A 24,995-nucleotide genomic window follows, 5' to 3' on the forward strand; every position below is an offset into this window, starting at 1 on the left:
TTAAACATGCCAAATAGAAGAAGTGTTTTCTTTGGAAATGATGTGCTAGAATCAGTAGTCACCAAGGTTCGGTCAATAAAAATCAAAGTGAAATTTAACTGGCTATAGTCAAGTATCACTTTAAAAGTAAGTCAGCTTGACCAGTTCACTCTGAAAAAGAACAATGCTCCTTTTCCTTTGTCACTTGCGATCCAGACAAAATAAATACCTGATTTATCTGAGCAACATTTGTTAAAAAAATACAAAAGATCTATCATTTTTATATAACCTTAAAACTCTACCCAAACTGATATGTTCAGGTTTACCTAAACATACACACATATATATATTTTAAATTCCAGAAGTCGAGACACAAGCCCATAGGGGTGTGTGACCATCACGGGCTAAAAATTTAACTCTGGCAGTTGCAGGACTCTCCGGGTCTCTGACCTACACTTAAAGCTGTCAGCTTTTAACACCCGTCCCATGAGGAAATCTTTGCCTTCTGCTCAAAATGGTTGAACAAAACTCACCACTGAACTAACAGAGATACGTTAACAGGACACTTGGCACAAAAGGACTAAGAGAAAGTGGGTCTTATAGAGTCTCTCAGGCTGTCAGTCATCTAGACACAAGTGAGTCAGCATCCACGGTGTTCAGAAGGTAGAGTTCAGGCTGAACTGTCAATCCCAGACGTAGGTACTGAGGACAAAAAGATGGAAAAGGGTTAGACTGATTTGCAAGTATTTAAATATTGAATTTGGCATTTAAGTACCTATAATCAGCATGTCAATGTAGGTCTTTTTTCAGTTCTATATAGACTTTCATTTCAGAAAAGAAATGGCTTACAGATACATGAATGGTTTATTGTATATAAAATAATTGCTAGGAGCCGAAATAGTTAAAGATTGAGATGGTACCGAATGCCCTCAGGAAAATTTGCACTTTGACTATCCTTGCGACACACTCTGCCTCAGGATGATTGTTTCTGATCAGGATATTAAGAGCAAACGCACTGCGAGCTTTTGTACTTTAATACCAAGTGTGTTAGAAATAAAATTCAGGGAATTTTCTGGCTGCCCAATGGTTAGGACTCCAGGCTTTTACTGCTGAGAGCGCAGGTTCAACCCCTGGTCGGGGAACTAAGATCCCACAAGCTGCCCAGCACGGCCAAAAAAAAAAGAAATAAAATTGCAAATAATCTAAATCCTGACCCTATTATCTGGGCCCTATTATCCTTTGGCACATGAGCAAAGCAAAGCCTTTCATTAAAAAAACAAAATGGCATGTACCAAGAGAAGAGATGAGCTACGGGTCCCAAACGTTTATCAGGCTGAATTAGAATCACTTCAGCTGCTTTTAAAACACATTGTCAGACCCACCCCTGGAGACCTGAATCCAGATGGTTTGTGTTGGCATCTGTGAAGTTGTATCTTACTTTTTCTCTCCTCCGAATTCACCATGGGACAATCACTGAGTCTCCTTTTAGCGCTACTGTTATTACTTGGGGTGTTAGGAATGTTGTTGCCCCTTGTCAACAACAAACTCTTTTTGGGCTATCAGTTGCCTCACCTGCATAGAGGCTGATCCTTTTGTTATAAGAATTAAATGAAATCATGAGTGCCCAGGATGCCGAATGCACACTATAAATTCATAGAAAGAAAATGTTTCTATTATATAGTGGAAAAGGAACTGGAGTTGGGGTCAAGCTCCAACTCTGCCCCTTCCTATGACCTTGAGCAAGTCATGTATCTTTCTGGAGCCTTATCCTACTTATTTGTAAAATGGGAATAAACGCTACATTTGAAAATGTCAAGTACGTTAATAAGCTATCTCATGTTAGTCTTCAGTAATTGCTGTGCCACACAGCATGCGGGATCTTAGTTCCCCAACCAGGGATAGAACCTGCGCCCCCTGCAATGGAAGTGCGGAGTCTTAACCACTGGACCACCAGGGAAGTTCCAGTCTTCAATAATTTTTTAACACATTACAAATTGCCCTGTATACCTCACAAGCTTGTGATGACTGTGTGAAGATGAAACCAAATGGAGCCCAAGATAAAACTATTCTCAACTAGTGGGCTAGGAAATTACTGAGTCACACTGGCCTTAGGGCAGAACAACGGGACTTCAGACTTCAGCTTGCTTACTCACTTTAAGGTTTATGACTCAAGCTTTAGTAACCAAGAGCGATTGTCAGATACACTGACAATTCACTGCAGTCTTTTCTCAAGTGAGCTAAGGTGGTGGGCTTCTTCATTATGTAGAAAGCAAGGGTTGCATTTTTAGTCCCATGACCTCCAGGTTGTATCACTTAGATGACTTAGCAGAGAGCACTCCTTCACTGGAGAAGTTTGTCATATTGCTTGGAGGCACGAAGAAATGGGGTAAATTGCACAGGAATTGGCTAAACCTTTCAAGGGCAGAGAGGTATGCAAATGAATAAACTATTAGTCCTTAGTTATGGCTGGGGTAGGATCATAGAGGGCCCTGCCCATTTTCCACATCTACCTGAAAAAGCATTCAGGTACTTTTTAAAATTTAGCACAGGCCAAACAAAATTAGCCTACCAGCTGGCAGCTCTTGATCTAAACCATATTCTAGCACTCATCAGAGTATCAAGCAAAGTATCTTTGATATGTTGCTGTTCTTGGAGCTGCTAAACACCAAAGCTTGGGGTCTTAACTGCGCATGAAGTGTATACTATATATTATATAGCATGACTGGTAATGATGATGTGGGCTCTGGAATTAAGCTACTCAAGTTCAAATGCCAATTGCCCACTTTTTAGTGATGTATTATTTTACTTTTTGGTCTTTCAGTTGCCTTATCTATATAGAGGCTGATCCTCTTGTTATAAGAATTACATGAGATAGTATGAGTGCAAAGACCCCGGCTAGCACATAGCAGTGTGTTAGTCATTTTTAACATTCAAAAGCCAAGGTGCCAAGAGAAGGTGACACATTTGGATGCACTGGTCCTATCCAAGGAAGGAACAGAAAGCACTCCAGAGGGCAGAGCTAAAGGAAATAACTCAGATCAGGATCTTCAAATTGTTATGCATCCGATTTTAGTTCTGAAATTAAATCCAAAGTAAAGAGTTCCCTGGTGGCCTAGTGGTTAGGATTCAGGGCTTTCACTGCCATGGGCCCGAGTGGAGCCACGCAGTGAGACCCCGTAAGCCACGCAGCAAGGCAAAAAAAAAAAAGTAAGATTTAAACAGAAACAAAGTTAGAAGGGAGAGCTAAATGAGGAAGGACAACATGGAGAACAAAATTGCCAGATAACTTCTATGGTGTTACTTACAGTATTCAGCTCCTGTAAGACAGACAGGGAAAGCTTGCAACAGAGAAAGGGAAAATGAAGTTCTAGTGACACCCTTGAGACAAATTAAGTGCTGACTTAGATTTTCCTGCCATGTGTTTGGTGACAAGGCTAGTAGTTTACTGTGTCTGGGCTCTGTCTTTGTTTCTATTAAACGGTGCCAATATTTCCATTTATATCAGGTCTGCCAAAATGCTTTCATTTTTAACCTAAACAATTTTGGTTTCTCTTTTCAAATACTCATACTTTTCAAATACTCATACTGTTTTTTTGGTAGCATATACAGAATATAAAAGACCTCAATGGTGAAACAAGACTACAGATAGAAAAATGTTCAGCTTAGAGCAGAAAAAGGCCAGATGACAATGTTTTTTCAACTTTAAATATGGTAATGATGTAACCTTTAGCAATGGCAAAACTATCTGACTAAATGGGTAATAGAAATTAGTGTTTGGTGTCTGCAATTCATCAAGTCTTCTGGGAACTAAACCTATGTTGAGCCTTGAACGACATAAATTTGAACTGCGTGAGTCCACTCATACATGGATTTTTTCCCCAGTGGTAAATACTACAGTACTACATGACCCCAGGCAGGTTGAATCTGAGAACGCGGAACCGCAGATTCGGAGGAACACTGGACATGAAGGGCCAACTATAAACATGAAAGCCCAACTATAAATTTTACACAGATTTTTTATTCCATGGAGGGTCAGTGCCCCAACCCCGGGTTGTCCAGAGATCAACTGTATTTCTCTCTCTCTTCTAAAGAGAAAAATCACTAACAGTGTGAGTTTAGTATGTCATTCCAGGTGGTAGTTGATGTTTCAGTATTTCAAAGTGGTTGACGCCCCATTAATAAAGTATTTTCAAAGTTAAAAAAATACCCAGGAAACCAAATTGGAAAAAGGAAAAAAAACTTTTTAATTACAAACCAAGTTTACATATTGTTGAATGATCACTAAAAACTTGCTGCAATCACTCCTAAAACCACTAGCAGGACCTCACAGGAGCCAAACTGCAGCTCTTTCCCATCCCTGTTAATTCCCAGTATGCTGTAGCAGCACAATTATTTCATGCCACATTTATGTAGAACAAGGACCAGTTTACATAAAATACAATTGTATACCCTTAAACATTCCACACAAACATACTGCACATGCTGGCACTGGAAGACTTCAGTCCTAAACATTGTTTATTGTACCCAAAGTACTGGCTGACTGGAAAGTACACTTTCTATCTGAAAGGATCAAATGGAATACAGTATGGGAGTGTTTTTAACACTGAATACTACTACACACACACAGATATAAACTGTCATTTAACTGGGAAGAAATTTTCCATCATTGCAAGTCATATATATAACTTTTCAAAGAAAACTAGCAGCTTTTACCTGGGCTTCTAAATATTTGTGAATCTGAGACTGACTGGACTCACCCAGACTGGGGGCAAAGGTAAATGTTACTGTAGTGTCTTTACAAAGAATTTTGTCAATGTGGCCCTCACCTACAGCAGCCAGATGAGAGCTTAAGATGTCAGTCCCCGATATCTTCAGTATGGTCTTATGTCAGTTTGGGGAATGATGGTAGGGGAGAGGGAGGGATATGAGGAGGGACAGTTAGGGAAATTTGTCTCTCATGATCCTGCGCTCTATCACTGGAGGGGCTGAGATAAAGGTAAGGTCAGTGAAACATAGTAGTTTACCCTTAATGCCATATAAAAGACAGTCCATTCAGTCTATGCTTTTAACTGTGTACAAAGTATCGGCAATAATGCCTTTAGGGGCTCAGGTGAACAGAGAACATCAATCAACAAGGACTCCAGAAGAAAAATACCAAAAATGAGAAGTCCTTCAATGCCATTCCCATTACTGTTCTCTCCAAGTCAGTGGCTATAAAAGACTTGATTATTTATCTCCATCAGACAAATGTGATTTTGTTTGAGATAATCACATAGTCTCAGGCTCCACATGTGAAAATGTCAGAAGTGGCTGAAGAGCAGCAGCTGCATGCTGAAGGGACCCATCTCCTCTGATTCCAGAGCTCCACCATCTGGTCTCAAAGTTTTTCCCTCAGAGGGAATGGCTGAAGAGAGGTAGCCCAGCACAACCCTGCTGAGAGAACTTTGTAACCATAGTGATACCTAAGGACTTGCTGAGAGCGAGCGAGCTTTGCAACCGTTAGATCCAGAGCTCCCGAGATTGCCTTGCAAGTCGTCTTGGGCATGCTTCAGAAAAAGGTGACGATTCTGGTAGAAGGTGGCTTTTAGGAATAAAACAGATGGCTCTTCTTCTTTCAAGTTTTTCTCCTCACCCCAAAGTCTCATGAGAACATCAGTGCATAAGCGCTACCATCTCTTTCTATCACTACCCTCCTGAAGGAGGAAGGTGAAGGTTTCATGACTCTAAGTGCTCAAGAAGAAATACCGTCAGGAAAGCTTGGTACTAACATGAAAGTTATTAAAATTAGGACTCCCAAGAAAATTTCGATAAGCTTTCAGTCTCTGAGGAAAATCATCAAAGTGATTTTCAAATGAGATGAGTAACCACCACCTACAGGTGAGTTTTGCTATCTGTCCATTTACCATCTTCTTTATGCTTTCTCACCCCTCTTAACATCCAGAGAAATTTAAAGTGAAAACAAGTTAAGAGAATCCTGAACCTGATAGAGGTAGATATCTCGTAATTTTATATTTCAAATGGATCAAACCACTCTAGTTGAGATTTTATTTTTTTATAATTAAAATAATTCAAAGGGTATGCATAAGGAAAGTATTTCTCAGCCTTTTAAAATCCATTATCTTTTGATAAACAAAACTTGCATACCCATTCTGTAATTTGTATCATGAAAAATTTACTGCATTTTCCAAATATGTTTTTTTAACATATAGTCAGTCTTGTTAAGAATCATGCATAGGGCTTCCCTGGTGGCGCAGAGGTTGAGAGTCCGCCTGCCGATGCGGGGGACACAGGTTCATGCCCCGGTCCGGAAAGATACCACATGCCGCGGAGCGGCTAGGCCCGTGAGCCACGGCTGCTGAGCCTGCGCGTCCGGAGCCTGTGCTCCGCAATGGGAGAGGCTACAATAGTGATAGGCCCGCGTACCGCAAAAAAAAAAAAAAAAAAAAAAAAAAAATCATGCATAGATGATAATCTCTCAAAACGATACAACAAGCTGGCCCTTGGGCAGTTAAAGAGTTTAGTGTTGTTTGAGAGCAGCAGATGTCAGCTTTTCAAGGACCCTACCTAATCCAGTTCCCAGGTTAGGAGGTCAGGAAGAAAAATAATGGCTTCTTTCAAACACATATGCAAAAGCCTTTCCCAACAAACAGTTGAGTCCTAAATGCAGTCTGTGCAACAGCACATACTTTTGGCTATGTTCACACAGTAAACCATAGCAACGCACTGGCTCTGATGGCTACCTGCGGAAGACAGACAGACTGACCCAGTGTTTACTTAGTACAGCCACCGGTGGCTCCTTCGGTCAGCAGGACTTTAGAGGTGCTTACCGTGTGCCCACAGTCCAGGAAGGACATGCCCAGTGCAATCAAACATTGCCAACCCTGAAAGAGAAAATACAGTCATCATTCACCGACCTCTCCGAAGAGCCCTCTTACCCATGACTGCCCACATTGCACTGCTCAGATACACACCTCTTTTGCCATACTATTTTCAATACTGGGTTCCCTCTGTTCCTACTGCTTTGTGTTTGGTTTGTTTCTTTTAGCTGACTGGGAGAGTTCCCTGAAGACCACTTTTCTTCAGTCCTACCCCATTCCTCACGATAGGGGGAATGACTGATTGGCTAATACAACTGCTATAGTCTCCTGAGCTGCTCTATAAGTATACGTTTTTGAGCTAAACAGTAGTAATTCACTCTAGAATCAGCCCTAAGCCTTAAAAATGGGTCTTCAGGGACTTCCCTGGTGGTACAGTGGTTGAGAATCCGCCTGCAAATACAGGGGACATGGGTTTGATCCCTGGTCCGGGAAGGTCCCACATGTCGTGGAGCAACTAAGCCCGTGCACCACAACTACTGAGTCTGCGCTCTAGAGCCCAGGAGCCACAAATACTGAGCCCTCATACCACAGCTACTGAAGCCTGCACACCTAGAGCCCGTGCTCCACAACAAGAGAAGCCACCACAATGAGAAGCCCGCGCACCACGACGGAGAGTAGCCACCGCTCGCCACAACTAGAGAAAGCCCGCGCATAGCAACGAAGACCCAATGCAGCCATAAACAAACAAACAAATAAATAAATTTATTTTTAAAAATGGGTCTTCAACAATCTCAATAGTCTCAGGCTGACTGAGAACTCGGCACCTTCATAACCAATTTGCACGAAGGAAGGATTCCCTTAAGTTCTATAGCAAATTTTTAAAACAGTTTCTGTCAAGGACATACTCAGTTACTTGGGTTTCCTTGGAATAAGTCCCTATATTATGGTCAGCATAATCTTAGAGTGCCCATGGTTTACTGGGGAGGAAAAAAGAAGGGATATATCCAACCAGGGCATAATTTTTCAATATTCACTAAAATGATTTTCTCAATCAAGTACATAACCTGTAGCAGACATTGGCATGGGGACTAGGTAAGTGTTATAAAGATGAGCAGTGGGTTTCCACCCTCCATCCCTGCCATTCTCTGTAGCAGACATGGTATGAAGTCTGCTGTCCCTAATCCTTAACTCCTGTGTTTTTCAGAGAAACCTGTGTAGAATAGGGAGGTGGATTTGTTGTTGCTATAGCTGCTTTTCATTAATATAAGTAATGTTACAGAAGATGTGGAAAATAGAGAAAAGAATATTTCCATAATCCCACCAGCCTAAGACAACAACTATTACGATTTTTACATAATTTACTCTGGACTTTTGAAATTTTTTTTGATTACCTAGGTATACACAATTTTGCATTCCTTTTCTATGTAGCTATATTTTATAACCATCACTTTAAAATAACTCTAGAATAACTCAATGAGAGAATATCACTATTTAATTATGTCCTTATTGGATAGCTATTAAGTAGTAGAGCTGGGCAGGGCTGTGAACCCACATGTGCTGCTCTCCAAAGATTTGAAATCACACTCCACAGCTCCCTTCTCCAATTCCATCTCGTACCACTCTCTACTTTCTATACTGCTGATCTTCTTTTAGTTCTTCAAACATACTACACTCTCTTGTTAGGAATTATTAAGAATGGAAACCAGACAGAAGTGACAGAAATAGAAAAATGATAGCTCTTAGGAACCAAGGTAGATTTTATGGTTAAAAATATTGTTTAATCACAGCTGGTTTAACGACTCTTTCAGGTCCTTTCATTTCTGAGTGCTAGCCACACCTCGACCACCCTGATACCTATATGCCCCTGCCCCCTCCCAAATGGACTTACCAAGTAAAACACAAAGCTCAGATAAGCTATGCTGACCACAGCAGCCACCACATACAATGTCACATGCCCTAGGTCCTGGACATAAACCACGACAAAGTACATGTTGATGGAACAGACGATAAGGACCAAGATACCGCCTGCGATCCTCCAGCCTCTGTAAAAAGAAACAGCACAATTATTGGTGGAATAGCCCAACCTGTCCACAAACATAAAAAGACACTGTGTCTTTTGGGGTACACAGGACAGGAGTTAAGAGGCATTTCAAAATGAACTGAAAAGTGGTTCTTAGGTTAAATGAGCCTAATCTGTTACATAATGATAGTTACATAATGATAGGGAGAAAGAGGGGAAAAAAACACTATCAGGGCTTCCCTGGTGGTGCAATGGTTGAGAGTCCACCTGCCGATGCAGGAGACACGGGTTCGTGCCCCGGTCCAGGAGGATCCCACGTGCCGCAGAGCGGCTAGGCCCGTGAGCCATGGCCACTGAGCCTGCGCATCCGGAGCCTGTGCTCCGCAACGGGAGAGGCCACAACAGTGAGAGGCCCGCGTACCAAAAAAAAAAAAAAAAAACACTATCAAATAATCCCTATTATTAAAGTCCCTGAAAATGCAAAAAGTCATGAGTCCCTAGAGATGTAACAAGTCATTTCAAATAAACCATGTCCTTTAAAGATGTATATAAAAGGTATTAGCTTATGCCCTTCTCATCAAGATCATTTAACACGGAATTAAGGGGCTTTAAACTTAAGTGGCTGAAGCTAAAGAGTTAAAGCCCTAAAAGCCGAAAAATTTCCCCCAGAAATGAAAACTGTGCTTGCCCTCCTTTGTTACATTCACAGTCTCCATTTTCTAAGTCAAAGACCGAGGGGGCAGCTTTAGCAATCACCTCTCAAAGCATATAGTTCCCCTATGACTTATTTTCTGACTGGCCTGTTTGATGAAGATACCCTTCCCCCATATATATTTGGGGAACTAAAAGAAGTACACTCACAGTCCATTGGCAAATTCACTCATTACCGGCCGCAAGCTCGTAAACGTGAGGATGGGTATGAGAGCAAAGGGAAGCTGGAAAAGAAAAAACTAAGATCAGATAGGGCCACTGGGGGTCCTTGTATCACCCCAGAGAGTAGCACTGTTAGCAAAAGGGAAACACAGACCCTGTCTCATCTACTCCATGAGAAATTATTCCTATCATTCCAACATGCTGGAGCATTATGTGGAAATCTGTAGAGGTGTCATTAACCTAGCATCAATTATGATCATAGTGTCTTGTACACAGTGTCAGATACAAAATTTGTATCTGCCTTGTCTTCTTAATCTCCACAAAATCTAGCAGTGTCCTATACGTTATTTAATGTTTGCTTGGATTAACGAACAATAGTTTTGTGTTCTATGTGTGATTATAGCTTATAATTCCCATTCAAAAAAAAAACCAAGCTGAAAAACCCAGCCCTTTCTAAAAGCCTTTTAGATGCCAGGGATTTCATATGCATTTGCTATAGACCAAGACTGTGCCTCTTTCTTCCTCTGAATTTTCCCCAGCACGCAGCACTAGGCTTGGTAACTAAGGGCAATATAAAATGCTGCCTGACTCAATGGGATGTGAGTTTCCCCAGCTCCCTCCTCACTTGTAAGCTCTGAAGAACATTCAGGAAGTCATTCATCCCTGTCAGATGCTCTACATCTTGGAAGACGGCAACAAGCAGAGTGGGGATGATGGCAATGGAGCGGGTCAGAATCACTCGGGCAAAGCGTGACCACTTTAGGTTCAGGAATCCCTAGAAGGAAACACAGAAGCAGGATGAATGTATGGAATAGGACACAGGAAAAGGTCTGGGGAGGTTCAGGAAGACCTTAGATACATGGGATTAAGAAGTAACAAAAGGGCAATGTCCTCCTCCTCTAGTCTATCCCAGTCCAAACAGCAGGTACCTCCATGACAAACTGGCCAGAGTAGGTTCCTGTCATGGTGGAGCTCTGTCCTGCAGCCAGGATCCCCACTGCCCAGATGTAGAGTGCAGCAGGCCCGAAGTAACACCCCAGCACAACACCCTGGGGGAGGCAAGGGAGAAAGATATGTTTGTGTCAAAGACCACCTGAGACAACACTCCAAACAGCACTCCTCTGCGACATTTCTCCCTCTTCCTGGCTACGCACCTACCTATACCAAGTGCTGTGCTGGGCACTGTAACAGAAGCTAGACTTAGGTCCTGACCTCATTCTAGAGGCTTTCAACCTAAATTCTGCTGGAGGGACCTTTATTTCTCCTCAGCCTAGTCCCTTCTCTTCTCTAGGCTCCTAAAGCCTTTATCCTCAACCTATATCTTAACTATTAAAAAAAAAAAAGTCCACAACACTTCCCAAATTAAATTCCTTAACACCCTATTCTGCAAGATGGTAACAGGAATGAAGAGAGAGCTCAAATAAATTTTGCAAATGCTACATACTATATATTCTACTCTTGGAGGTTCACAATGTAACCAGCATAAAAGGGACAGAGAGGCCCCAGTAAAGACCACCACTTTACTTGGAACACTTTCTTTTCTTCTTTTGGCTGCCCCATGCGGCTTACGGGATCTTAGTTCCCTGAACAGGGATTGAAGCCAGGCCCTCGGCAGTGAGAGCACGGAGTCCTGACCACTGGACCACCAGGACCACCAGGGAATTCCCAGGAACACTTTCTTTAGTCACCCCAATTAACGTCCTATAGAACAATATACTATGAACACAAGTTTGGGAATTGCTGATACAATTCATCTTTTCAGCTGATCTTCTATTCCCTTCCACGTAACCCAAAAGGCTTGTCCAGCATCTGGACCTCTGAAAAAAACACACTCCGGAGAAGATATGCTGAGCTCTGAAGTGAACCCACAGAAAAGACCAGATACTATGCTAAGAATATTGATTCAGGAGCGAAGATCAGAAATCTGAATAGGTTTACCCCTTTGTAGATGTCCACAGCCAGTGTTGAGTTATCGTCAGGAAAAAGGTGAGTATGGGGGCTGCTGATACTTCTACAGGCTTCAACCTGGAACCAAAGCAGTTGAGGAACAACTTTTACTTCTGAGGCCAGCACCCAGACAAGAAGCCCTCTCCTACAGATTATACACAGGTCACCCAAGAGATGGATGCTGGAGGCAAGACACTGGACACAGGTTGTGATAAGGGCAGAGACGGGCTGCAGTGTCACTTGAGGTCTTCCTCCGTAATCTTTCTACACCCCCATGCCTTCAAAAACATTTACTGAGTTAGAGTGTGCATGGTAATACACAAATGCGGGGTCATTTTAAATGATGACAGGAGGCGAGGGCCCTTAAGGGGGCTTCAGATATGATAGGACACCCAGAATAGGGAGTCCTTAGTCAAAGCAGAGCCAGGAGTCAGAGGTCCTATAGATAAGAAAGTAGTGATCAAAACTAGATAGGCAATCAGGAATCAAGATGACAGAGAATTCAAAAGGACAAGATAGTCTATGTAGCCACAGTTTCTGTTTTCTGTTTGTTGGCTCCGCCCAACCTGTCACCACCAAATGGCAGAACTGGCAAGTGGCTAGTAGTTGGGTAGCAGGAAACAAAAGGGGATAACAAAGAGTCAAATAGGCGTGAAGCCACTAATAATAGCATGAGGCAATCTTTGTCTGAGGCAAGCTCCCTTCCCTGTCAAAAGCTTGGGAAGATGGGTCTAGGCTTGGTCACAGCCCCCAGACTGTAACCCACGACTAGTGCAGTGGTTTAGGGAGCAGCATTGAGGCTTGAGATCTATTTCCCCTGAGCTCTAAGTCACTGTCACCTTTTCCTACCCCAATCCAGCCTCCTCTTTACCCTCACATTCACTACCACCCAGGACCCTGGCTTACTCACCACCTGCTCGTTGGTTTTCTCAAAAAATGCTTCAGCAAAGACTGAGACGACAAAGACGTTGATGATAAAGGAAACAAAAAGAGCAATGCAGGATTCAATGAAAAAGTACTTATTGGCTTCCCGAACTTCCTCCTTATTGGCTCGGTCTACCTGTCTGGACTAGAGAGATAACAGCAACGGTCATTTTTTTGACTAGTTGGAACAAGTTTCCTTGTAATATTTCATGAGTTTGGAGTCAGCTGAAAGACCTAGAGGGCAAACAACTAACCACATGAAATGTGAGACTCCGCCTACATCCTGGTTCACTGAGTAAGAACTCCATGACCCTTTGATGATACCACACATCCCCAAACGGAAAAGTGACCGAGTGACTGCTGAGCTCTCAGTTACTGTGGCTGCAAGAGCCACTGACCTGGGCTTCCCTGGTGGCACAGTGGTTGAGAGTCTGCCTGCCAATGCAGGGGACACAGGTTCGTGCCCCAGTCCGGGAAGATCCCACATGCCGCGGAGCGGCTGGGCCCGTGAGCCATGGCCGCTGAGCCTGCGCTCCGCAACGGGAGAGGCCACAACAGTGAGAGGCCCGCGTACCGCAAAAAAAAAACAAAAAAACACTGACCTACAAAAACAACCTGATTTCAGACCTAAGGGGCAGATAACCTTAATTACAAAGGTCTCTGAAATCGCCCAGCAAACTATTGTGTTGGACTGACTGGTAAAAGCCAGGTTGGGCTCTTTCCTCCTGACCTCCACGAGGCCACTCAGGCTTTTGAGATTTAAACACAAGAGACACGGTGCACCTTCAGACCTTTTAAGAAGGACTTTAGTCCCTTCTTTATGGGGTCAGTTATCTCTGGTCACCTTGGTGATTAAAACAGAGTCCAAGTGTGTGGAGTCCAACTGTGGAAAAACATCTTGCTCCTTCGGGGCTCTAACAGTTGTAAACTAAGTGTGTGTCCCTTGCAACCAAAGGAAAAGATCCCATGAACTACACAGGCCACTGAGATATGGGTTTTGCTTACCTTGACTAAAGCAGAATGCAGGTACATGTTGTGTGGCATGATAACAGCACCCACGATGCCCACAGCCTGCTCGATCTGTGGGGTACGACAGCCTGAACAGGATGGCAGGAACATGCCTTTGAGGACCTGGATCTGGCTGGGTTTCACTGTAACATACTACATACCAACCGAACAGCTATTAGCCTTTACTGGAATATGAGACCAGGGCAGTAACACAGTGCTAGGGAACACTCTGCAACCTTTACTCCTTAAACCCCTTCATCAACAGCTACATAGGAAATGAGGAATACAGAACCATCCAAAAAAACCAAGCAGTACAAGGTCAGAGAATTTAGGACTGGGGTATCCAGATATTTCCCATCATATTTTAGATAAACAAAATAGATGTGTAGAGAATGTAATTAATACTCTAAAGAAATAAAATGGCTACTAAGGGCCTTATTGATATTAGCTTCACAGTAACTCCTGTGAGACACACCCAAGAATAGAGAGTCAATTCTTGATTACCCACGCTAATCATGCTGCTGTGTTCACCTATGTATGTAAAAATCACTTATGTTTGCCACTAGCGTCTGCTGAGACTCATTCAGAGACACTTCTCATACACACTTTTTCCTGGTTTGGCATTTCTCTTGGAAGCCTTAGACCAAGCTGTATCATCTACTCAGAGTAGATGCATTTTTAAAAGTTTGCTAAGCCAGGAACTTCCCTGGTGGCACAGTGGTTAAGAATCCACCTGCCAATGCAGGGGACACGGGTTCGAGCACTGGTCCAGGAAGATCCTACCTGCCGTGGAGCAACTAAGCCTATGCGCCACAACTACTGAGCCCGCATGCCACGACTACTGAAGCCCATGTGCCTAGAGCCCGTGCTCTGCAACAAGAGAAGCCACCACAGTAAGAAGCCCGCGCACCGCAATGAAGAGTAGCCCCTGCTCGCCGCAACTAGAGAAAGCCCATGTGCAGCAATGAAGATCCAACGCAGCCATAAATAAATTAATTTAAAAAAAAAAAGTTTAGCTAGGTCAATAAGCAGAAATCAGTTTATAACAATTGGATATAGAAAGGTGCTATTACTGTAGGTGCATATAACAGTAGGGTTAGGGTTAACCCAATGGAGTATCTGGGTTGGGGGACAAACCGGGAAACATGCACTGTATCCCCCATAGTTCATTAACTGCTGCATTACAGAGAAAGTCCAAGCTGCAGTTATTATCAACCAGGATGAACAAAAACAGAATCCCTCTAAGGTAACAGCCAAGAATAACCCTGCAATCCCTTCCTTAACCCTCTCCAAGGCTGTTCTGTTGTTGGGATGGCCAACTTGGAACCAGGGAGTCTAGTCTGGAAAGTCCTGGAAATTCTAATCATTTTTGACCTAGGAGTCCCTGCAGGCCTTCCTGGACACTAGTCTTTGCTACCTCTTATTCCTTCCAAATTTGCTCAGGACTGAATTTGGCTTTTTGTTAACAAATACTGTCTTTTATAATAAAAGGAAAAAAAATTGTTTTAAAAAGCTAATGAACAGCCTGTAACACTTGCCTCGTATCCAAATGTGAGGGCCATAATAGTGATGAGAAAACCAAAAAATGCTTCTAGCTTCCGTAAGCCTAAGGGAGAAAATGCAGCAGTGAGCTCACGGAAGGCAGACTCCCCCATCAGCCATGTGATGGAAAGCAGCTCCTTTGACTGACCCCTCCCTTCCCACTCTGCTTACCATATTTGTCCAAAAAGAGAAATACAAAGGTATCTGCAATGGTGATAAGAACTCCACCCCATAGCGGGACCCTAGGTCAGAGATAAGAAATGGAGATTAAAGGAAAGAAAAGAAACATTGAGAAACACTCTCTTCCCAACAGCTCTCCAGCTATACAACACTTGGAGAAGCAAGGACTTAGGGAAAAGGGAACAGTGGCAGGAGGCCAGGCACAGCACCAAGTAAAGTAACTCATTCATTCAACTTTGTCTACTATTTCAGACAACCAGGATACAAAGCTGAAAAGTATGGGTCTTATCTCTCAAGCTCACTTGTCTAGTGGGATAAACTGACATACAAATTAATTGTAATACCCACTGCCACACCCTGGATAATAAAGGGTGTGTTGGGTCTCATGACCCAACATAAGAACATGGAAGATACAGAACCTACATTTGCCAAGAGAGAAGAAGGTGGTTCCAGAAAGGTTCCACAGAAAAAGTATTGATACTTGAGTTGAATCTTGAAAATTGAAAATGAGTTGGGTTTTTGTTTTTACACTTGCTTGGAAGTCTAGCAAAACATTGATTACTTTCTAGAGAAAAACCCCCTCACCTTCCTGCAGAGAGGAGATTGATGGCAATGGCGGAGCCAATAACTTCTTGCATATCTGAGCCAACGATAGCCAACTCCACCATCAGCCACAGGATAATTCGTGGAACCTAAACACCAAACAGCAGAAAGATATGGTTCTAATTAATCATTTCTAAGAACTTTCCCCCATAGTTTGGAATTCACATTTTGGCACTGATCCATAAAGAGTCCTTTAAAAGCTTTCGGTCTAGAGATAAAGTACCAGAACTCAGCTCCACTTGGCCCCTTGCTGGAGAAGACCAGACTGCTTCTATGTGGCAGAGCCTGTGAGTCAAGGTCAGGGCAGCGGCTGACTCCAATTTTTTTCTCATTCCTTTCCACTTGACAGAAGAATGGAATTTCCATCCATTATTTCCACTTAATTTTTTGCCTGAAAACAATCCTAAAAGTCTTAGGGGAAAATGAGGATGCTAAGATGGTCAAAATATTGTTCAGGAGAGAACAGAAATGCTGCAGAAGAAAATATCTATCCTGACCATAGCTGAAGAGACAAAACAAGCATGAAAAGGTTAGAGTCATCCTTAATGTAGTAATGCACAAGCAAGTAAAAAAGACAAATATGCAAAGGGACTCGGGGCAAAGTGGTTGGAATTGGGTGTCCTATAACAAAATCTGGGAATTAATCTGGTCAAATAATCCAGCAGAAAGCAATTAAGTAGTGCTGGCTCACTGAGGCCAGGGAAAAAAAAAAAAAACACCTCCAGGTACCTACTACCCAAAAAATATGTCACAAAAAACAACTGCTAAGATACATGAAGAAAGAGAAGCTAAAAGAAATTATAAATTATCAAGGGGTTTTTTTGTTTTGTTTTGTTTTTTTGAGAAGCATATAAGAAAAAGAAAAAGAAAGAAAAAAAAAAAACCAGGTAAGGATACTTTCTCACAGCCAGGAAAGGAGATTAAACATTTAGGACAAACAGGTAGATGAGTACTTATCTAAAGATCAGGCCAGTTTAAAGCTGTCTTCCAGACATTGGGTCCATCCATTCCTGCCTTAGGTAGCAGCAAGAAAGGTTCAAAATATCCAGAAGGAAACTACAGAGGACAGTGTAAACTCCAGGGTCAAGGTAACTGAAAAATCATTATTAACAAATCCAAAGATCCTGTGTAATATAATTTGCAGCAAAAGGAAAAAACTCACTTTCTTCAAATTTATGGCAAAGACAAACAAAAAAGAAAATATGCATAATGCAAAGCGATGGAGTACTATGGATGTATGAATGAAAGTGCTTAGACAGAATACCCCTGCCCCTTTGTGAACTGGGCACTGCTAGGTACCAAAAGGCAGAGTGCAAGGTAAATGTTTACTCAAACAGAATTTTTCTAAGGAAACTTTCTGGGAAATGTGAATCTCATGTTAGATTTTGAAGGAGCACAGAAACATGGGTCAGCCGCGAGAGGGGCTATAGAATTTCCCTTGGGATTCCCAGTCCTCAGGGCCACGGATCCCTACATCCTCCACTATTTCAGTATACAAGGGGGCCAGCACAGGTTGCCAGACACAGAGTCACCTATGATATGAGTAACAGACAAACACTGCTCACCCTGGGATACTGACGGTGACACATTTCAGCAAGATGCAGCCCAGTGACCACTCCCAGTCTAGCTGCAAGGCGCTGGAGCAGGAGCCCCACGATGGTGGCCATCAGAAGAACCCAGAGCAACTAGAGAAGAACAAAATCCCACCATTACACTCATTAGATAACTGGGATTTTTTTGTTTGGTTGTTTGGCAATGTGAATGGGAAACACTACGTTCAGGAAAGAGCCCCGGTCAGGAATCAAATGACCTGAGTTCTGCATCATGTTCTGCACAGAACCTGCTAGGTCACCTTGCACCTTTCTGAGCCTTAGTTTCTCCCATCTGCAGTTTCTCCTGTGTTCAAGGAAACTATGTGGGTAAAATAAAATAAAAAACCATCTATGTGGATAAAATAAAATTTAAAAACAGATGGAAAAGTACTTTTCGCTGAAGTGTCACAGCCAATCAAGTATCAGCATGTAGCCGCTGAGGTTCATATCCAACAGAAAGAGTAGAGGAAAAGGATGTGGTGTGCTATGTGTGTTTAAACGGGAAAGGGGTAGGACTCGATGTTCACCTTAAATCCAGCCACTGCTCCAGACTGCAAATCAGATTCAATGTTTCCTGGATCCAGGTAGGCAATGCTCATAAGAAATCCCGGTCCCGTGAAAGCCCAGAGTTTACGAAAGCTAAAACAAGAGTACTGTACAAGAGAGGAAAACAGGTCAAAATGATTATCACCTCCAAACTGCTGATCTATTTTATCTATTATTTTGTCACATATAAAGCAGCAATATTAGCTTCATAAGAACATTTAGGAAGTTGGATACTGGGTGTGCCCAAGTTTCACGTCCATCTTATCCACTTCTCATCAATAAGCTGGCCACCTCTCTGTCCAAGTAAGAGGCCTTCTCTTACCTGCTCTTTCCAACAGCCTTTCATTCTAAAACCCAAGCAATAATATCAGTACCTCTGTGCACAACCACTACCCAAATAGGACAAAAGGCACTGTAAAAAAGGGAACATGGAATTCATACTTTCTTGGTGAAAAAATGCTCACTAGTCCAACTTGGCAATGGGTTTTTCAAGGCCCTCAGTTTCCTTATCAGTTTCTGTTTACCCTGATTACAAAAATTCAGTCTTCAGAGACTGCGTGCCAGAATTAGACCTGAAGCTGTTGGTCTGGAGTTGTCCAGCAGACTTGCCACTCATAGGTTGTCCCTAGATAATAATGTTTTCCTCCAAGGACCTGTCACTAACCTCCTCCTGAGGAATGGCGATCTTCTCATCAAAGTACGTGGTGAAAGCGTCCTCTGAGTGCCCCCCGGGGGACTGTGGAAGAGAGGAGTTACTGTAGGCAGGGTTGATGGCCCCAAGACTGGCAGAATCCCCGTGGTCTCCAGAAGCATCTTCTGAATTAACAGGTTTGAGAAGAAATGGATTAAAGTGAACAAAATACACTAACAGCTCATCCTTCGAAATGCTGGTATTAAATCTTTTTAATACCTAAATGCACAAGATGAACCTGACTCTCTCAATTTCTAGTACTTTATTTTTATTTATATTTTTAATAAATTAATTTTTGAATAGGCAATATGTTCACATGGCTGAAAATTTGAGAAGTACAAAAACGCTTATGATAAAAAAGCTCCCTCTCACCCCTGTGCCCGTCACTCAGCTCTACATCAGTTTTCAGCATGAATCCCACAATGATTTCCCCCTACTTTCACACTTCTATCCCCATTTGCCAATTTTTAGAACCATTTCATTTTCTTCTAAAAACAGTGATGTCTAGGGCTCAATGTATTGAATAACATCCCCAGACTAGTCCCACTGGTAACCTAAAATCCTAACTTTTAGAAGGAAATAGGTCAGTCTAGTGGGACCCTCCCCTCTCTCCTCCTCCCTGCCCCCCATTATTTGGTTAGGACTTACTCAAAGAATCATCCTTGGCCATTATACCTCCATCAGGCTTCTCCAAAAATGTGTAAATTGCAAACTCCTGCCACATTTCAGGCTAAAATCTGAAGCTGCAGGGAAACCACCAAACAGGAACCCTCCTGACTAAGGCCTGCAGCGAAGAGCTTGGGAGGGAGGTATCACCCTCCTGATAGGAGGGCTCATCTCAGATTAATCGTCAGTGTTTCCTTAAATCCTACACTTTGCAGTTAATTTTAAAAGCAGGGAGGGGGAGGGTCTGGGAGAAAAGGGCTAATACAAAGCCCAGTTTGCTGTAGCCTTCAAATGGCTATTTTTAACCACAAAGCTCTAATCTCAAGGTTTCCAAGAAACCTTTGCAACATCCAATCAGAAAAACAAAAGCTTTCTTTCTATAGGGAACTGATCCACTTCACCTTAAGTGGCCCTGATCTGAGGAGGAAATGTACAGAAAAGGAATGGAAATTCTAAAGGAGAAATTTAGAATCAGGAAGAATTAGTCAAAGCACTTAAGAAGTCTCATTAAATACACTATTAGGTGCTGGCTCAGTATTTTACTGTTCCATGCATATCTGAAGCGCCATGAGCAGACAAAGCACTCTAGAGGTTTTATGCCAGGTCTGCAAATAATACTGCCTTTACAAGCATTACTGCTATAGAAACCAAACTTGTAGCTAATCTTGGCTCATCTCAAAACTGGAAGTAAGATATGAGGCAAGTCTCTGTGGTTATAAATCCATTTTCATTTACAGCCTAAGTTACCAGGTGGTGACCTCTGAATGGAGCAGGTCTCCATGATGATATTGTTGGCTGGGGGAGAGGAGGTGGGGACAATTTTTGTTGGAACGGAAGACAAGAAGGACAATATGGTAAATTTCTGTTACTGGCTTAAGCCTAATTCCAAATAAAAATTAGACAATAACACAAAGCTGTAAATTACCATCTGGCATCTTCTGCTCAGGACCCAACACCATGGTGGATACCTGAGTGTCTGAGTTCTTAGAATAAGATTCTGGAAAGGAGAAAAGAGAGGGAGAGGAATTAGCAAGAACAAACTAAAACCAACAAGTTCAGAACCAGCATTCTGTTACTCTGTATGACTGAACCCTTACAATGTTAAAAGAATAATTGTTCTATTGAATTAGATAACCTTGAAAATAATTACAGTTTTCAGAATATGATTAAGAGATATTTAATAAAAAATGTAAAAGTTTTAATCATGTTTTTGCTGGCAAGACTTCAAAACCAAACTGAAGCAAAAGGTATTTCAGGGAAGTGGGCAAATAGTTTTTAATAAGCATCTACAGAGAGGCTGCTAGGCAATTACCCAGTCTCTGCCTCCAGATTAACCCAAATATTTAAAAGACTGACCCCCCCCCCCCGCATTTTGATGAGTTTTTAAGGACAGAGATCTATAACTCTCTTTGATCTAACTAACAATTTAAGCTCTTGTTTCAATTTTCTGGAACAGGGGAAGGGGAAGCACCTCACCAGCACACTGGTAGTACAAGTAGAGGGTCACTATTTCCCAGCCTCACATTTCCCTGAAGAGAGACTTCAGCTGTAAGGTTTCAGGTCTCATTCCCCAACACTTCAACAACTGGGAGAAGAAACTAATGAGAGCTGAGGCACCAGGAGGACAAGGCAGCATGCCTGCACTTCTCTCCCTCAGCAATAAGCAGCCTGAGGCGGGGCTGGCGTAAGGGGGTATCCCAGATGTCCAGCATCCTATTGGGTTAAGTTTAACTGGGGGGCAGGGGGATATTAGTAAGCCCATTGGGCCACAGATCTATGGCATATTCTCCAGTCAACCCCACCAATAAGGCTGATTTTGTAAAATTTTGATCTACTGATTAAGGAATCTATTTCTCAGTTGATTCCAAATTTAGAAAGGGAAAGGTAAGCAGTATTAATTGTTAACTGCCCCCCCTTAGATTCCAATAACAACTATCCTACTGAAAAAGTGATGAAGCCTCCCCTTAGCTAACTTTTACTAATTAATCTTTTCCCACTATTGTACCTTTATTGCCCCTATTTGAACAGTGCTCTACTTTCTTTGATAGTCTATCGACATATTCTATACATATTTTGCAAAATTACAGAATTAAGACCTGAAGGGGGTTTTAGGTTTCATCTATCTTCTGGAATGTAAAACATATCACCACTTGCTAATTTGGAAAACATAATCTTTCATGTCTATAGTCACCAATATCAAGTATCTTGTTATAATGAACAATAGTAACGTCCTTCCTATCAGAGTTTGAGCCACCAGATGGTTTCGCCAACAGATCCCAAAACTACTGACTAAATCCAACCCCTCTTTCAGCCAGTTACAATAGCACCTCACCTAAATGGGATTTACATATCCGACCACTCAGTAGCGGTGCCACTTGGATTCCAATCACAGCACAGCTCCTAGGCCCCACTCAGAGCCTTTTTACTTTTATTTTACATATCATTCTAAGAAGCCAGGATAACACACAATAAACTGGAAACCACAAATCAGATCTGGGACTATGGCTCTTACAGGGAAAGTCTTGGGCTATTTGATATGAGGCAACTTCCTTATACTTCAATCAGCTCTGAGAACATTATTATGAAGAATATTACTGGGAGGACTTCCCTGGTGGTCCAATGGTTAAGACTACACGCTCCCAACGCAGCGGGCCTGTGTTCGATCCCTGGTCAGGGAACTAGATCTCGCATGCCGCAACTAAAAGATCCCACATGCTGCAATGAAGATCCCGCGTGCTGCAACTAAGACCCAGCATAGCCAAATAAATAAATAAATATTTTAAAATATATATATATTATTGGGAATTCCCTGGTGGTCCAATGGTTAGGACTCCGTGCTTTCACTGCCAAGGGTGCAAGTTCGATCCCTGGTCAGGGAACTAAGATCCCACAAGCCACACAGAGCACCATCCTCCCCCGGTCCCCGCCAAAAAAAAGAATATTATTATTGGGAGTTCTCTGGTGGCCTAGTGGTTAGGATTCTAGGCTTTCACTGCTGTGGCCCGGGTTCAACCCCTGGTTGGGGAACTGAGATCCTGTAAGCTGCACATTGCAGCCAATAAATAAATTAATTAATTAAAATAGGAAGAAGTGCAAAAAAGCATTAACAGTGGTTATTTTTTAAAAGAATACTAACATTATATTATTATTAAGAATAACTCAAGTTTCTAATTGCAGCCCTACTCACGAAGAACCGATTCAATTAGATTACTTTTGTACTGATGACTGATATCCTGCTTCAGAAGGCACAGAAGTGTTTAACACATGTGAGTAAGATTCCTATCCAAAACAGGCCTTTAAAACTTATATTTAAAAAGCAAGGGGCTTCCCTGGTGGCACAGTGGTTGAGAGTCCGCCTGCCAATGCAGGGGACACGGTTCGTGCCCCGGTCCGGGAAGATCCCACGTGCCGCAGAGCAACTAAGCCCATGTGCCACAACTCATGAGCCCGCACTCTAGAGCCCGCGAGCCACAGCTACTGAGCCCGCATGCCACAACTACTGAAGCCCACGTGCCTAGAGCCCGTGCTCCACAACAAGAGGTGCCACCGCAATGAGAAGCCTGCGCGCTGCAACAAAGTGTAGCCCCCGCTCGCCACAACTGGAGAACGCCCGCGTGCAGCAATGAAGACCCAACGCAGCCATAAATAAATAAATAAATAATTTCTTTTTTTTAAAAAAACAAATTGAGATAGTAGTGTGTTTTTCCCCAAGTCTGAAATGTGAAAAGGTGTTAAATAATTTTAAACAGAAATATCTCAAGATAAAATTTTTAATAATTACTATTAGTATTTTAAGTGATTACTCCCATAATTACTTATAGAGCCGATAAAATACAAGAAGTCTGGTTTTCTCTGTGAAGTCTCAGAAATATATTATTCCAAGAGAGGAAATGATTCTAGATTCCAACATTTTTTTTTTTTTTTTGGCAGCACCTCTCGGTTTGCGGGATCTTAGTTCCCTGACCAGTGATCAAACCAGGGCCCCGGCACTGAAAGCACCGAGTCCTAACCACTAGGCCGCCAGGGAATTCCCTAGATTCCAACTTTCTCATCAAAACATTGAGTCAACAAACTATAAACTCCACTGTTTATAGTGTCTAGAGAATATAACTAGGGCAGGGAATAGAGGGTCAGTATGCTTGGTGTGCTGCACAGTATTTAAGTCTCCATGAAAATTTAACACCCATAAGGAAGCAGTAAGTTAAGAGCAAGACAGTTTTGCTCTCTAGGACCATACCACCAGGTCATTTCAGTCATTTAATTATGCTAAGAAAAAGATCGGGCTGACCCGGTGGAGCAGTGGTTAAGAATCCACCTGCCAGTGCAGGGGACACGGGTTCGAGCCCTGGTCCGGGAAGATCCCACATGCTACGGAGCAGCTAAGCCCGTGCGCCACAACTACTGAGCCTGAGCTCTTGAGCCCTCAAGCCACAGCTACTGAGCTTGAGTGCCACAACTACTGAAGCCCGCGCGCCTAGAGCCCATGCTCCGCAACAGAAGCCACCACAATGAGAAGCCCGCACACAGCAACGAAGAGTAGCCCCTGCTTGCCGCAACTAGAGAAAGCCCGCACGCAGCAACAAAGACCCAATAAATCAGCCAAAAATAAATAAATAAAAAGAAAATTAAAAAGAAAGAAAAAGATCAAGTGGAGATACAAGCAACAAGAATCAATCCAGCAGTACTCTGATAACTATGATTAACACTGCTTTGATATTCTAGCTCACCCCCAATCACTAAGTGTCACCTTTTCTTAAAGCCAGTAAGTTTCCTCCTCTCGAACAGCAATCGACAGCAGGAAAAAAATGGCACTCATGGTTCAATGTAATAACTATTTTATCTGATTCCTTCTCAAAAGTTGTAAGACTATTTAAAAGATAAGAATGCTAATTACATTTTCTGTCTAAATGTCAAAAGCCTACATATCCTTTGACGCAGCAATTCCATTTCTAAGAATGCATACTAAAGAAACAGTCCCACAGGAAGTATGTGCAAGAATATTTCCCACAGCACTGTTTGTAGTGTAAAAAGACTGAAACAACCTAGTACATTTATAGGATGGAATGCCATAAATAAGGCAGATCTATATGGATTAATAGGAAACAATCTCCAAGATATACTGTGAAGTTAAAAACCCAGTTTATAGAACAGCATGCTATCATTTATGTAGCAAAAAAGAGAGAAAGAGAGAGAGAGAGAGAGAATACACACATACATGTACAGACGATATCCAAAGGACATGCCAAAAGCTGGTATTGCCGTCCCTAAGAGGAAGCAGTGGGGGAGCACAAAAGAGGTCAGGAGAAAAGGAAGACCTCTCACTGAATATACACTGTATACGGTTTTGCACTTAAAAAAATTTTTTTTACCATGTACCTGTATTGTTTATTTTTTTAAAACATAAAGGTCACATAGGTTTACTCAGTTTCTCAACGAACACCTCAGGGACGTTCAGTTTCTCAATGAACACTTCAGGGACTTACCAGTTCTCTCTGATAAAGCTTCACAATGCACAATCAGAGATCTGAAGCCGTCTGGTTAGCGGGCATATATGGCCTCAAGCTTAACTTACTACTACTTTGACTCAGTGTGCAAACAACCAAGCT

General features: G+C 42.3%; 1 protein-coding gene across 5 annotated transcripts in view; it reads right to left on the reverse strand.

Moving 5' to 3' along the window:
- SLC11A2 (solute carrier family 11 member 2) overlaps positions 1 to 24,995 on the reverse strand; it is a 51,532-nt gene continuing 26,537 nt past the window's right edge. For 3 of the 5 annotated variants that reach the window (XM_049694119.1, XM_049694117.1, XM_049694118.1), the window contains exons 2-18: positions 20,315 to 20,386; positions 18,697 to 18,848; positions 18,014 to 18,139; positions 17,460 to 17,579; positions 15,877 to 15,983; positions 15,283 to 15,353; positions 15,108 to 15,175; positions 13,567 to 13,722; positions 12,548 to 12,706; positions 11,629 to 11,715; positions 10,620 to 10,739; positions 10,316 to 10,465; positions 9,679 to 9,752; positions 8,686 to 8,839; positions 6,807 to 6,860; positions 3,285 to 3,317; positions 1 to 681 (exon numbers count right to left, since the gene is read on the reverse strand). In XM_049694119.1, the coding sequence (XP_049550076.1) occupies positions 601 to 681; positions 3,285 to 3,317; positions 6,807 to 6,860; positions 8,686 to 8,839; positions 9,679 to 9,752; positions 10,316 to 10,465; positions 10,620 to 10,739; positions 11,629 to 11,715; positions 12,548 to 12,706; positions 13,567 to 13,722; positions 15,108 to 15,175; positions 15,283 to 15,353; positions 15,877 to 15,983; positions 17,460 to 17,579; positions 18,014 to 18,139; positions 18,697 to 18,848; positions 20,315 to 20,348 (1,746 nt within the window). In that variant the 5' untranslated portion in view covers positions 20,349 to 20,386 and the 3' untranslated portion in view covers positions 1 to 600. Of the gene's footprint in view, positions 682 to 3,284; positions 3,318 to 6,806; positions 6,861 to 8,685; positions 8,840 to 9,678; positions 9,753 to 10,315; positions 10,466 to 10,619; positions 10,740 to 11,628; positions 11,716 to 12,547; positions 12,707 to 13,566; positions 13,723 to 15,107; positions 15,176 to 15,282; positions 15,354 to 15,876; positions 15,984 to 17,459; positions 17,580 to 18,013; positions 18,140 to 18,696; positions 18,849 to 20,314; positions 20,387 to 21,721; positions 22,132 to 24,995 lie in introns of those variants that run through there. The other 2 variants (XM_049694120.1, XM_004274325.3) reach the window with 2 other exon arrangements.

This window comes from Orcinus orca, chromosome 11 (assembly GCF_937001465.1).
Source record: "Orcinus orca chromosome 11, mOrcOrc1.1, whole genome shotgun sequence".
NCBI lineage: Eukaryota > Metazoa > Chordata > Mammalia > Artiodactyla > Delphinidae > Orcinus > Orcinus orca.